This window comes from Rousettus aegyptiacus, unplaced genomic scaffold (assembly GCF_014176215.1).
Source record: "Rousettus aegyptiacus isolate mRouAeg1 unplaced genomic scaffold, mRouAeg1.p scaffold_m13_p_10, whole genome shotgun sequence".
In the NCBI taxonomy this organism is placed as follows: Eukaryota; Metazoa; Chordata; class Mammalia; order Chiroptera; family Pteropodidae; genus Rousettus; species Rousettus aegyptiacus.
Window position 1 is genome coordinate 47,689,507 of NW_023416285.1, and position 15,207 is coordinate 47,704,713.

The 15,207-nt window shown below is 37.6% G+C and overlaps 1 protein-coding gene across 4 annotated transcripts in view; it reads right to left on the reverse strand.

The window, feature by feature from the left end:
• The window catches only part of FRAS1 (Fraser extracellular matrix complex subunit 1), a 404,163-nt gene that overhangs the window by 103,209 nt on the left and 285,747 nt on the right, over positions 1-15,207 (reverse strand). For all 4 annotated transcript variants that reach the window (XM_016154420.2, XM_016154419.2, XM_036227812.1 and 1 more), the window contains 4 exons: positions 11,698-11,814; positions 4,096-4,210; positions 2,388-2,525; positions 244-276 (listed from right to left, as the gene is read on the reverse strand). In XM_016154420.2, coding sequence (XP_016009906.2) covers positions 244-276; positions 2,388-2,525; positions 4,096-4,210; positions 11,698-11,814 — 403 coding nt within the window. The remainder of the gene's footprint in view (positions 1-243; positions 277-2,387; positions 2,526-4,095; positions 4,211-11,697; positions 11,815-15,207) is intronic.

Here is a 15,207-nt window from a genome sequence, read left to right on the forward strand (position 1 = left end):
TATTATCTCTTCGTAATAGATATTAGGACATTAATCTTTGGTATCCTTGGTAGATTTTTTTTTTCCATGAATACAAAGTTAAGCTATTACTATTTAACCATATAATTATTTTAGAAAAAAGCATATAACTTTTAAGCAATTCTTAGAAAACAGCTAAAAGCGATGATGAAGAGAGTAAGAAGAAAGAAAAAACAAGGAGAGAAGAATTCCGTTTTCTAATAAAACTGAGATTTAAATCTTCACCTGTGAAGTGGAATTTCACCGATTCTGGGAGACCTGAAAGAACCGAAGAGAGAAAAATCAATTTAGGAAACATTTTGGGGTCAGAAATAGATGGGGAAAGTACAAAATATGGGACAGAGATTAGAAAAATAAAGGATGCTTTCATCTAAATTATTTAAGGAAATAATTTAGTAGTCTTTAAGGAGAGACTACTAGGTTGTTTGATAATATTATGATGAATTTAATGGTACCAGCACTAATTTTTAAGTCATAAAAAGAACCACATAGAAGAATAATTTTACATCACAGCAGTTGGAGTGATTTATAATATATTCATTCAGATCCCATTTTATCAGTTCATAAAATCTTACAAATCGGTGTATGTGAGTGATGTCATATATCACTGACAAGGCTCTCTGGTGGGTCAGTTCCATTGTAGAATTGAGTGATGCCTGGGACATTGATTTACACACTGTAACAGTGTGAGAGATTTATCTCATGGTATTCATAGATTATACAGGATAGGACTCTGCTCTCTCTAAAAAGGCTTTAGGAACTCAGCTGGTATAATGGATATGGAAATAACTTGAAACATGGTTGATAGGTTTTCTTTCCCTCCAATCCCAGGATATCTTGAATTTCTTATAAAGTAGGTCTTGTAAAGTAGGGGTTAGAGAACCATGAACATTTTCATAGGCAATTAGTTACCTGGTAACTAAACACTGGAGATATTACTTAGAGAAGGAGCCTACACCACCCTCAGAGGTTTTCAATCTAATTGAGTAGTTAATCATTTTCTAGACAATTGCATTTATACAAATAATGGCAAATATTACTTTAAATGTTTGCCATAATTTAAAACATAACTCTAAAATTATTTTATCTATGTTTAACTCACCACAAGAAATTACCAACTATTCTTTATTAATAAAGCTGCTACATAAAAATAATACTCTACATTACTTGTGTTATGTGGTACATATATCTTAAAGATCATAAAGAAATAGGCTTCAGGATTTTTAGAATTTTTCCAAGGCATAGAAATATTTAGGGTAGGAACTCAAAACTCCTGCTTTTTAGCAGTTCTGATTACTGCATAAAGGGGAGATATAAGGGGTGGCAGGGATTAAGTCTGTCTTGGGTTAGTGGAAAGGCACACTCTGTCTTGATTTAGAAATTCTGTTCTCCTTTTACTCAGTCTTCTCTTCCTTTTGAAAGATGCCTTCTGACAAATCCATGTTTTAGTGCCCAAAGGTCACCTGCATTCTCCATTCCTACCTGAGCTCTTCCCTGTGGTGGTTTAGGTTACTTCTCACTGGATTCCCTTCACCGCAGGCCCATCCACCCTGCCCTGCTCCTCCAATCCATTCACATCACTGCAGTCAAGAGTTTTTTTTATCAAAAGCCATTGTCCTAGATCGTAAAACCTCCACTGGGTTCTTATTGTTCTTGGAATAAAGTTCCAAATCTCTACAAGCTTACAGGGTCTCTAAGGCCTCTCCTCTCTCCCCCTCCAGGCCCATCACTGCTCTGCTTAACCCTCCACATTCCAGACACTGGACTTTTTCCAACCCCTAGAACATCACATTCTCTCCCTCCCCAGGGCCTCTGCACTTGGGGCATGTGCCCTTCCTTCAGGAATGTTCTCCCACTATCCCTACATCCACACTTAGTCTAGTTAGCTTTCCCCACTCCCTCCATGGTCAACACTGCCTTGGGGTGGCGTCCACTGACGCCTCAGTCTAGGTCAGTCTTGTAACATCTAATTCCATCACTAAACTTTTCTTTTCAGAGCTCTTATTTTAGTCTGCAATTAAACATTTATTACTGGGATTATTTATCAAATTCTGTCTATATACCTAGATCCTAGATTTATACCTCTTTTTGTTCACCAACAGATAGATTTCCAAGGTCTCACTCAGTGATTGCCACATAGTATACACAAAATAAATATTTATTGAAAGTTCTGTATGCATGAATAAATAAAAAAAGTCATAAACTGAGCCCAAATTACATATTGACCACAGGTCTCAAGTTATTTTGAACAACTATAAAGCAGTGTCATCAAATCTTCCAGGAGGACTACAGGAGAGGTTAGGGTGAGCCTACCAAGAGGATGCACAGAAAGTAGTTTGGGTGTGTCAAGATAGAGAAGAAGGTATTACCAGCGAACGAGAAGGCCATGATCTCCTGGAGGTGGGGGGCTGCAGTGGGAGGACGGTACATGATTTTGCCCTGGTTAATATCTTCCTGTGTGAAATACCGGATGGGAGAGCGAGGCTGGTCCCTGTGTTCAATGATACCTGGGGAGAAGGAGACTTGGCATGAGCATCGACAGTAGTTCTGATGGCTAAACTGAACAGCCAACGCCTTAAAGCTGCCTTTCTCACTGGTGGGAGTCTTTTAGCCTTCAGAAACAATTGCTCTCAGGTTGTTCTTGGTATGTTGTTGTTGGTATGTCGTTCTCCAGTTATTTAAGAAAAGGCAAATCTGAAACCCAAATAGATTCTTGACTAGGATTCATTGACTATAAATGATAGTAAAATACAAACTACTGCCCCAATTATAGCTTAAACCAAATAATTCTCCAGCAGTCATAGACACTGTACCATAATTATGAAATTCTCTCAATTGACTTTAAGTTCAAAGGTCAAGATCACTGAGAAAATGGCAGACTGGTCTGGTGAGGCTATAAAGAGATTTTTCCCAATCTACCCTCTTTGCTTCAGTAGCTCCTTGGTTTTTGTGATGATCTTTGGCAACAATAACATGGATCTTGATTATTCTAAGAACTGGATTTGTAATTATCACTCTGCTTGTGATAAATAGTTTAGGAGCTGCATGTTTTCCTGTCATTTCTAAATTTTACAAGTACAGAACTGATGCTGTGATCCTTTCATGCCTTATTAATCTTTAAAGGAGGACACGTGTGAGGCTTGGTATTGAACTACTTCAACTTAGGGGCTGAGAGACCTACAGACAATTCAGGCAACGGATCTGAAAGAACTTCATCCCTCCCCTGGCAACACAGGGAGGACAACTCTCACTATGACTTAGCAGGTTAAAAAAGGGAAGGATGACTTTCAGACTTTTAATTTTTTTGGACTTTATCAAAAGGGTAATGAAACAGATTTTTAGACTTTTATTTCTCCTTGGCAATCTGATAATGTGGCAAACAAGGGCAGATATTGCTCTTAGGAGAGCTGCCTCGAATATAGGAGTAGAATTGTCTTAGAAGAAGCTGATCTCTTTTCAGTGAGGGACAGCCACATGTCTGTTGGGCATAGGCTTATAAGTTAAGCCCAAGATGTCTAAAAGCTGGGATGAGGGTAGGGGTCCACCTCTCCTCTCATTGTGGTTCCACATTTCTGTGGTCCCCTATGCGAGGAGAAGTGACTTATCCAGTAGGGAAAGGAACTGAGTATGTGCAGCTCAGCCCCCTATGAGCTCTCTGGAGGTGCTTGTCCTTAGCACATGCTCATTTTGGTCTGCTCACCTATGATAACCGCACCGGGGCAGGTTCTGTCTTTATAGACAGTGGCCATGTCTGTTCAGTTCTGCCTATGCATGGGAGGGGGAGCTCAGTCTAGTGATTGAAATTATATGCACACTGTGCTCTCCAGTTCAAATCTGTCAGTATCAAAGCTGACACACCCATCTCCATGTGTTTGACCACATTGCCTTTCTCCCTTTCTCTGTCTGTCTGTGTTTCTCTCTCCCACTCAATTGGTTCTAAACTCAGAGGAACAAACGGGTATGAATAATTGTTACTTCTTAAAATTTAACTCGTACAAACAGACAAAACTCCAGAGTTTTAAGAGTGGTCAACAACTAGAAGACATCACTCAAGTGATCATTTATTGCACGTCTTACCTTGATTTGGATGCAGAGGTACAGTGATATTATATATAATCTTTCTACTTGGCCTCTCAGTGTTTACAAAGGAGAGGGAATGAGGCTGAATCACTGTCAGGCCATCTTCCTGAGCCTAAACAAAGTTTAGAATAAGAAAAAATGGTGTCATAAAAACAAAAGCAAGAGGCAAAAACAAACCTTATTTTTTAAAAAAAAAAAAAAATCTGAAACATAGAAACATTTTTTCTGAGAGTTTAAAAGAAGGAGCTAGTCTCTTGCACTGTAGATTTGCCCCAGCCTTGGGAAACTCACAGGGTTCCAGAGTCCCCTTCAGGTCTTCTTGTACCCCAACTCTTCTCTCCCTTGCCCCTGCCCCACGTTTATGCTGGTGCCTGCTCTGGGAATCCCAATAGTATCACTTTTCCCTAGGTGGATCACACAGTGTTACATGTTTGAAAATGAACCATCTGGCTATTCTGTCCTAACTGTTCACAGTTAGACAGCCACATCTCTGCTCCTCTAACCCAATGAGCTAAGGTTGTATCTGGTAAGAAAACGCCCAGCTTTGTTAATAGGAACTGTAATGCTCTCTGATTTTCTTGTTTTTGAAATTGTAATAGTTTCAAAAGACTAAAGATGAACTCACCTCAAACACCAACAAAAGCTCATCATTTGAATTCAGATTCAAGAATAATTTGCTTACTAAATAGTAAAATAGGTGATATTTCTCTTTGTCTCCATTCTACTATTCAAAAGAACTAGATATTGCTTTTCTCTTCTAGCTTTCAGAACCCAATAAAGAGGCAAGTAAAATTAATCAGAAGGCCAATGTGTATGTAGCTTTTACTGTCCATTCACCTGTGTACTTCCATCACCCACTAACAGTGATAACACTCCACCCCCCACCCCTCCAAAAAAAAAAAAAAAAGAAAGAAAGAAAAGAAAAAAAGGAGAGATTTGAAATCTAATGGCCAGGCATAACAGTGATTTGTGGACAACAGCAAAAACATGTAGGGGAGAGGAGAGAGAGAAAAATAATGTGAGCATGAGCCCCTTGCCTGGGTCATGCATGCTGTCAATATAACAGAATAAAACTTTCCAACTCTTTGCAGGCTCTTCCTAACTGACCCCCGAAGGGTTAGAGTTTGACATCCATTCCTGCTCTTTGAAGCTCTGCTTCTTTCAGAGGAATTTTCTAGTTTAGGAAAGAATTAAGTAAAGCTCAGTAATTCTCACGGAGGAGGAGGGCATGGTGTTTTTCCTTTTAACCACGAAAAGATTGAAGGTTACAGTTGCTCTTGCAATTGTCCCCAAGGCAATGCTGGGGAGAGGCAGCATTAGCAGGTTAGAACAATACCCCTATGGTAAAGAGTCATATTTCAGGCCATTGCTCAGGTCTGGAATGTAATGAGCAAGGAAAATCAGAATTTCCAAGTAGCACCTGGTATTTCATCCTAAAATAAAACAGGTAAGGACAAAAAATTAAAAATATATGCTTGTTTACAACCCATGAATGTGTACACAGATACATGTGTAGGCACAGATACAGATACAGGCTCAGTACATTGTTCAGTACTGTTTGTCACCTTGGTAATCTCAAAATCAGCAGGATAACTGCGAATTCTCAGAGTATCAGGGGATATTTTTGAAAATCTGGATTTTCCTAAAGCAATAAAATAATAAGAAGAGAGAATTAGCATGGACGTAGGGCTATGGACAAGGGAAATATGTTGCAGACAAGATAACAGATATTTTTAAATGGAATTTGTGGATACTATTTCTCTACTAATAGAAATAGATACTAGGTAGAAAAAGTAAGGACTTGATTTTCTGAAGAAAGCAATATTATAGTTGAGATGAATCAAAATATAATCAATTTTAATATTTCTTATTTAGAAAGTTCAATATTTATCAATTAAACATAAAAAGGAGAGATTAAATTTCATAGAAATCATTACAGAAGACACATTTTTATTAAAATATCTATCAACAAAAGAAGGCTACAGAATAATGATTTTCATAATATTCATATCAACTCTGCATATATCCAGAATGCAATAGATTCTCTCCATGGCCATTGCCACCACCTCTCTGGGAGCCACAATCTCACCTGAATTACCAGGATGGCCTCCAAACTGCTCTCTTGCTCCCCCTACAGTCTATTTCAGCATTGCAGCCAGCATGATCCCTTTAAAAAGGACATTAGGCCTCTGCTCAATACATTGCAATGACTCTCCATTATACTGAAAACAAAAGCTAAGTCCCTACAATGGCCTGTGAGCCCTGATGATCTGTACACCTCCAAACACACACTTAGCACATCTGTGAATTTATGTCGATTACTCTTACTTTCACTTACTCTGCTCTGACTACACTGACTTCGTTGCTGTTCTTTGAACATCTAAGCATGCTCCAAAATGGATACTCTAAACGCATGGTTTCCTGGGTTTGGAATGCTCTTTCCTCATGTATCTGCAGGGCTACCTCCCTCACTTCCTGAAAATCTTTCTTTAAATGTCATTGTCTTAACAAAGCCCACCCTGACCACCTTTTAAAAATTGCAACCTATGTCTCCCCTGCCCCCGAATTTCAGATTTACTTGGCCCTGATCTACTTTTTGTTTCATCATACTCTCACTAACATGATATATGCATGTTACTTATTTGTTTATTACTTATTGACTATTTTCCCCCAAGAGAATGTAAACTCCATGAAAATATGGATTTTTGTTTCTTCATGGGTGGATCTCAAGCACCTGGCACATGGCACATGGAATTTCTTGATAAAAATTTGTTGAGTGCATGAAATATATCATTTTTAAAAGATTAAACCAAGAAATAAAATAATAAAAGTACTCTTTATAACAACTTCATCAATAATTTATTGGAATTGTTTCCATTGTATTTCAATGTTATCTAAAGAACTGGCAGGGGCGGGGGGAGGGGGTGTTGCAAACGTTTTAACACATTAAACCTTTGCAAAGTGTGCATAACTTAACTTCCAGGTCAGGATTCATCAACAACATTATAATTTCACCCTCAATTAAAAGAAAAGACAAATGTCACATGTTAACTGTCATTCTACTAAAGAAGCAAAGTCCATACCGAGTCTGAGAAATCAGATGCTCATGAATAATAAGATAAGTAAAACAGAGGTCCGACAAGAAATCATCTTCTTGCAGTTTAGTTAGGACAACAAAATTAATTAATTCATATATTCATGTAGCAAATATTTAGTAAGACCTAATATGTGCAAGATACTAAGCAAAGGGCTGTGGGAGATACAGAATGAATCAGATATGGACCCTTTCCTCAAAGAATTCTAGTTTTTTGTAGGGGAAAATCATAAATAGCTCTAATGTAGGAAATTCTAAGTAGTCTGAAGGCTCAGATAAAGCATAGCAGGAATTCTTAGGATAAAGAGATTGCAGGTAATAATTCTATTGGTTTCTAAAAGGTCTTAAGAAAAAAACATGGACACAGAAGCCCGCAGCCATAAAAGAAATACAGCAAGCCCAGACTTGAGTTTATGTTACAAAAGAGATCAGCTGTTCTAACTGGGTCCCCGCTGCCCCAATAAGAGTAGTTTTAAGAGAACTCTTGCTATAGCAATATCCTGGAAACAAATGAGATCAGGAAAGAAAGGCTTATTCATGACCCTTTCCTCAGGTGGTGACCTTGGGCAACCCAATCCTGAGGACTGCGACCATTGGAAAAAGGAAATAATATTCTGCTGCTCACATTAAGAGATAATAGAATTTCCCTTTTAAGAGAGGAATTGGAAACATGACATCCAAAGTGTATGTGTGTGTGTGTATGTTCATATAATCAATCTGTTAATTGAATGTGAAGGGGATACAGTTTAGGAAGTTATTAATGATGTGAAAGCAGGTCTGAAAATATTCATTTAGTCAACAAATATTTACTAAGCAATACTTTATGTAAGGCATTGCGCTAGATGCTGAGGAATATACCAAGATTAATTAATCAAAGATTTTGCCCTTAAGGATTTCCAAGTCCAATAGTGGATGATTATTTGGAAAACTATGACTTGATGTGAATCTATTAACTTATTTGCAGAATCTTACACTATCTATGCTATAATATTTATTGGTAAATATGTATGTTTTCAGATTTCCTTACCCAAATTTGATATATATTCTAAATGTATACATCTCATATGTTTATATGTATCTATATCATACTATTATATATACATGTATACATGTTATATATGTAATATATATAATTCTGAACACTGCAAATCAAACTATAAGATTTTATTTAAAGGATCTTAGATTTGATGAGTTCTCCCCTATTTCTGGTCTAGATAAGTGAACAACAGAATTGCAGAAAGGCCACAGAACCAATTTTCATTCAGGCAGGTATTTGATTATACTGCTTTTCACTCTATTCAGTCTTCCTGGGGAATTTCAGTTATCCCCGAGGATTTAACCACTATGTGCCATTAATGGTTCTCAAAGGTTTATCTCCCACTCATAATATCTACTGATCTTCTACCCACCCTTAATAGGCACATCCTTTACAGACACATCCCAATCTGCACTCAAGTCATGCCTCATAGTCCTCCCAGCCCTGTAAATTCTTCATATATTTCTGAACTCAATGAATGGCATCTCTATATACTCAGAAACTGGGGCGTTTTACCCCCCTCTCACATCTAATTGACAAGGATATCTCTTAATATCTCTTAATCCTTCTCTGATTCCCTCTTCCGTCTTAATTACTTTTGAGTGTACAGTACAGTAGTGTTAACTATATATACATTGCTGTGCAACAGATTTCTAGAATTTTTTCCTCCTGCAAAACTGAAACTCTATATCTATTGAACAACAACAACTCCCCTTTTTCCTCTCCCCACTTCCACTGCTGCCCTGACAGGGGCAACCACCATTCTACTTTTGCTTTGTAAAAGTTGGGTTACTTTAGATAGCCCATATAAGTGGAATCATTAGTATCTGTTTTTTTTTGTGACTGGCTTATTTCACTTAGGACGATGTCCTTAAAGTTCATCCATATTGTAGCATATGACAGGATTTCCTTTTTCTAAGGTTGAATAATATTCCATTGTTGTATATAACACATTTTCACTATTCGTCTATTTACCGAAGGACATTTAGGTCACTTCCACCTCTTGACTAATGTGAATAATACTTCAATGAATATGGGTGTGCGAGTATCTCTTCAAGATCTCACTAACTCTTAATTCTTATTGCCACTAACCTTTCTTGTTCTAGATGACTGCAACAGTCTGTTTCTTGGACTTCTTGCTCCCTGTCTGGTCCCCATCCAGGGTATTCTCAACCCTGCAGCCAGATGAACTTCCTAAATTAAAAATCTGTTCAGGCTGCCTGTCTTCTACATCTTATTTGCCCCAACAGACTTTCGGGACAAAATGGAACTCCTTCACCTTATCTTTAAGGTCCTCCGTGATCTGACTCTCATGTCTCACTTCTTAATCACTTAGTGATATATGCTCCAGCCAACGGAACTCTCTATTATTTCTGTTCTCCTGAATCTCCTCCTTTTTTCATCCACTGCTCCTCTGCCTGGAATGAATCCCCCTCCCCTCACCCCTCTATTTCTAGTCTAGATAAGTGGTTCTTCAAATGTGGTGAGCAGAGCAGCAGCAATAGTATTACCTTGGAACTTGTTAGAAACTCAAATTCTCAGCCCTATGCCAGACCAACTGAATTAGAAAACTCTGGGCTGAACTCCAACAATCTGTGACTTAACAAACACAGTGATCCTAATGCAGGCTGAAGTTTGAGACCCTGCTTTAGAGATAATTTCCACTTTAACCACCTTAATTCACCTTCTGGAGAAAGCCTTCTATTACCTTGCTGTGCCCCTTGGGCCAGGTACCCTCCCATTTGCCTCTATATCATGGCTCTGTCATGGTATTTATCATTATATTTCAGTGCTTATTGATTTGCTTGTCTCTCCTTTTAGACTCTAATTTTCTTAAGAATAGAGACTATATTTCATGGTCCTTGAATCTCCAGTGTCTTCAATAGCACTTGAAATAAACTAGGGGCTCAAAAGTGTATGACTGAATGACTAAATAACTGGAGATTTAGACAGACTCCTACCTTTCAACCATATATGTGTTTAGCACATATATTCATAATGCATTTACCAAATATGTGCAAACTTTTGTGTGCTTAGATGTGCCCAAATCACTAGATAGAGAATGTGTTTTTGTCATAGATTATAAGGATATCCTACAGTAATGGCCCTAATTAATCTCAAAATAACTATAAACCAGATATATTTTAAGAGATGAAGAGTAGAATAATCACATTTTATGGTAAACTAACCTTTGTGATATCCTAAATTACACAGCACCGACCTAATTTGCAAACATGCAACCTGAGACCCTAAAGGATAATAAACTGGAAAAGCCTCTAGCATCCACTGCAGCTGAGTGGGAACAGCGCCCCCTTCACATCTCCTGGCCCATTTTTCCTTTCTAAGCTCAAAATAGCCCTGTATTAGCATTTGGCAAGAAATGTGCCTGCACGTTTTTCTTTATAGTTTAAAGAAAATTCTGATCCAAGTTCCCCCAGTCAGAATGATGAATTATAGACTTTATAGTGCTGCTGAATTATGATTTCTTTAAATTATGGTTTACAACGGAAATGCCGATACCAGCTGTTCATTAAAAACTTTCTATTTCTCCTTTTATGTCTCTGTCATGTTCCAGACCCATAATTTCAAAAACTATAAATGCTTTCTCTGTTGTTGCTCAAGGCTGATACACACTTTGGAGTGTAATTATGTGGGCACTAACTAAAATGTGGATCCGTAATGATTAATTCACAAGGTCATATATGCTTGTAGCTCTATGTAGAAGCTGGTTCTGGTATCACGTCACCTAGATATAGAGTTATGGTGGAGTTAATAATTGTCTGAACTAATTTAGCCATCACCTCACTTCAAACCTTTCCATGTACCCACACTCCTTGCCACACAGCATGCAAGACCTTCTGTGACGGAGCTCACTGACCCCACATCCTCACCACCCCTCTTCTGCTTTCCTAATTTCTCCAGAACTATTTGCAATCATACTCACCTCTGGGTCTTGGCATGTGCTGTTTTTTATGTCTGTTCATGCCCTTTGCCATCATCTCTCCATTCCTTCCACCTGCTCTCAAACTTTTATCGGGATAATTGCTGCTTACCTCTCTGGATTCAGCATACATATCACTTTCTCCAGGAAACTTTTATAATAGAAAAAGTAAAAAACTTCTAATGGGGTTTCTAAAAAATGGAATAACAGTTTGTCCAGCTAGGTGGAGTTATCACTGGCTGAATAATTATACCCAAATAGTACTGATTAAACAAACATAAGCTTGTAATTCTTTCCGACTACTCAGGAGAAACCCTATGACTGGGATGCTGTAAAGAGGACAGCAGCAATGAATGAGAGATCGAAGTGAATTACATCTAACTTTCTTTTCTCTCTAGAAACTTTTTCAAATCAATGAGAAATGTGTTTACAGGGCTGATATTATCTGTGTTCTGGGCCAGGCATTTGCCAGATGCAAAAACAGGATATTCCATCATATCCCGTCAGCATGGCTCCTACCCAACTCACAGTCATATGGAGGGATGCTCCCAGAGAGAGTGGAGGCACTTCTGGCGTCTGTGGTAAGATCGCGATGTTGAACATGCGGCTCTCCAGGTGGGTGTGGGTGTCTGTGGCAGTGGACACCTGGAAAGACATGTCATAATGGTGAGCCTCTGCTGGGCAGGGCGTGTTTGTATGTGTCTATTTCCTCCCTTTAAAGCATCACTTTTTGAATTCTATCTGCTCCTGTATTACAATTTTCATTCTGCTCTTCATATTTTAATGTTAATTTTTACTGATTACAAAAAGTATACATAATCATGTTATGCAAACTAGGTTAGTGAAGGCGTCTATAGCCCAGATTAAGCCAGCTAAGATGCTGACCCTCTCGTCCTTTGTCTCTGGAGATGCAGGAGGGATTCTCTAACTACCAATGGAGTATTCTTTGGGCAGTCTCTAGGCTGAGTCTCTATTCTTTTGTTCTCCCATCACTCATGTCTGACTAGCTACCTAACATTCCCCCCACCTCAAATATTAGGGACACAGATCATTGGAGTTTGGGGGCAATGACTGCTTTAGCTACTTCAGGCTGAGAAGGGGCAAATGTGGAAGATTGGGTCCCTTATACTTGCTCTCTGTTGACAGGGGGCAATGGCTGTTGATGCCCATCTAGGGGACCAGAGTATGGTTGGTATAGGATCCGTTGACTGGAGTGGGTGATAGTTTCCTTGAAGAACCTTTTTCCTATGCATATATATCAAACTTTATATACAATTGTATTCTAAATTTTTACTCAATATGATACTATGATATTTTTCTAATTAAACATTCTTGAAAATATAGTTTTTAATAGTTACATAATGTTGCATTATGAGCATATATGTTATATATGTGATTTTAATTCCATTTCTTTAATCTTCACTCAACATAGACATCTACACCTGGATTATAAATGACAAATCTCAGCTTCATCATTGCAAGGTAAGATTCAAAACATTACAGTTGGGGCAGTGGTAACAAAATCAACTTTTTCCGGCTTTGAAAATTCAGGAAAATGATGCGTTTCCTATGTGTCTTCTCTCTATCAGTGCTTCTGAGCTACTGCTTACACTCTCCTTCTCCCCATTGTCTATTCTACCTTAGATTTGTTACAAGAATCATTAAGGTCTGTGTGACTATGTGTGGTTGCATTAATTCCACATGAGAGGAAGCAGAGTTCTATAAATGCTGAGAAAAAGGTAAGAATAGCAGCTCTTTATGTCTTCTAAGGTCTGACATAAAACAAACAAACAAACAAACAAAGAAAAAACTGTCTTCTCTGTATCTTGATCACATCAGATGTCTGGAGCTCAAGTTTCAGAATAGCTACATGTTTTCAAGGAGACGTCTTATAATGTCACTATAAATAATATCAATTCACTGGACATCTATCACCAGTTCAGCACTGTACTAGCTACTTCTCAAAAGTCATCTTACATAATACCCACAAAGTAGATATTATCCCCTTTCTTACAGATGAGGAAATTGAATGTCAAAAAAATTAAGCAAGGTGTCAAAGTCACAAAGCCAATAAGGGTCAATATTTAACAAGGTCAGTAGGTCGTGATCTTCCTACTGGCCAATTTGGAAGATTTAGGAGATTGGGAAAGGAGAAAATATATTCTCCTATTTCTTGAAGAAGATAACTGGAACACTGTGCAGGTAGTGAAATGTTACCAGGCAAGGGAATCAGTTCTAGCTTCCTTAGTAAAGATACTGGTGTGAAACATGTTGGTCTTTTTCAAACCACATCCCCTGAGGTTGTGTCAATGTGACCTAAACAAACCAAATTTGGGGCTCCTTCCCATGCCAAAAATGACATTAGTGTGCATGCATTATTCTCATTATCCCATGCTTTATTTTTTTAGTGCCATGCACATTACATAAATCCCAAGTCTTACACACAAAGTAACAGATGGGATGCATTGATGGCTCATGATAGCACAGGAACACTGAAAGGAAATTAAATCCATGCAACTCATTGTATTGTAATTTCTGCTTGAAAGGATGGAAGAGAGAGAAAAAATCATGAAAACGGCAGTTTTTTTTTTTTTTTTTAGTTTAAAATCCTTTAGGGACACTAAAATAAATGGGAAAAATTATTGTTTATTTTAGTGCATAGTTATAGTGTCTGCATCATTTCAAATCAAAATATGAGGTAAGTCTATAAAACAATGAGACTTTAAACAAACACATCAAACTTCTTGTATCCAGGAGAACATAATCTCAGAGAGTTGTTTCATACTTGCAATAAAGATGCTCTTCGTGTTCAAAATGTACTTTTTGGAATGCCTTCAGAGGGAGTCCAGAAATCATGTAAGAAAACTGAGCTTGTTACTTCATAATTACTCCCTGTTTTAACCAAAAATGATTACTACTCTTCTTCAAACCACACATATTCTGAAAGACTGGCTATATTTGGTTATATTTTAAACTCTACTTTCAAAGGATGACATGCTGTCTGAAGAATATCCCATAGGTTTTGAAGGAGATTTCAAGTAGGAGTTCTAAAACATTTTGAATAAAATGTGTGAAGACTCTTCAAAAGGAACCACTTTCTAAGTAATGATGTTCAACTGGATATCTTAAACTCGAGTGAGTTTGTTAAAATAAATCAGTAACTTTTGCAATTTTATAATTAACCCACTTAGTAACCAACTTGCAAAAGCAATCAAATATCATTTTGAGCAGGTGTTGAGAATCTCTTTCCAGGGAAATGCTCTGTAATTGATAATGCTCTTCATCCTGATGCCTACGAAGCAAAGGCAGATCTGAGGATTCTAGTTTGCTGAGGTGACTTCTTTTGATTGAGGTCTTTGCCTCCCTCCTAACTCATTTTTTTGAAGGTTGCCAATTCCCTAGGTGCTGAAAATGAAAGGTTAACTTGGGCAAAGGTCACATGTTTGCACACTCATTGGACATTCAATATGCTCAGTATAATCTCATTTTAATGGTTTCCAAGTTTATTTTAACCTGTTCTCTGGAAAAGCACGTTTTTTTTTTTATACATTATAAATCAGTCAGTCAATGAAGATGTGTGCACCAGGCATCAGAGGCAGAATGGATGATAATTTTAACAAGGTGAGCTATTGTGGATTCCTAGACAAAGGCAAAGTCTCAGACTTAGAAGGACTGTGACACTGCTTTGACTGATCACCATGAGTCCTTCTTTATATTTTCTCAATATTTTCCCAAATTCTTTTCTGTATCTATGCTTAAATGCTCTTTCTCATTCATACTTCCTCATTCCTTTGTATTTCTGTTCTATTATTTATTCCCAAATTGTCCTTGAGAGATGCTTATCTAATTTTATTGGTCTTTCCAAAGAATCAGGTTTTGTACTCATTTATCAATTCTATAATTTTATAATTAAGCAATTCTCTGCTTATCTCTATTAATTCTCTCATTTTGTTTTCCTTAGGTTACCCTTGTGGATCTCTAGCTTCCTGAGTTAAATAGTTCATTTATTTTCATGCTTTTCTGCTCAATAATAAAAGC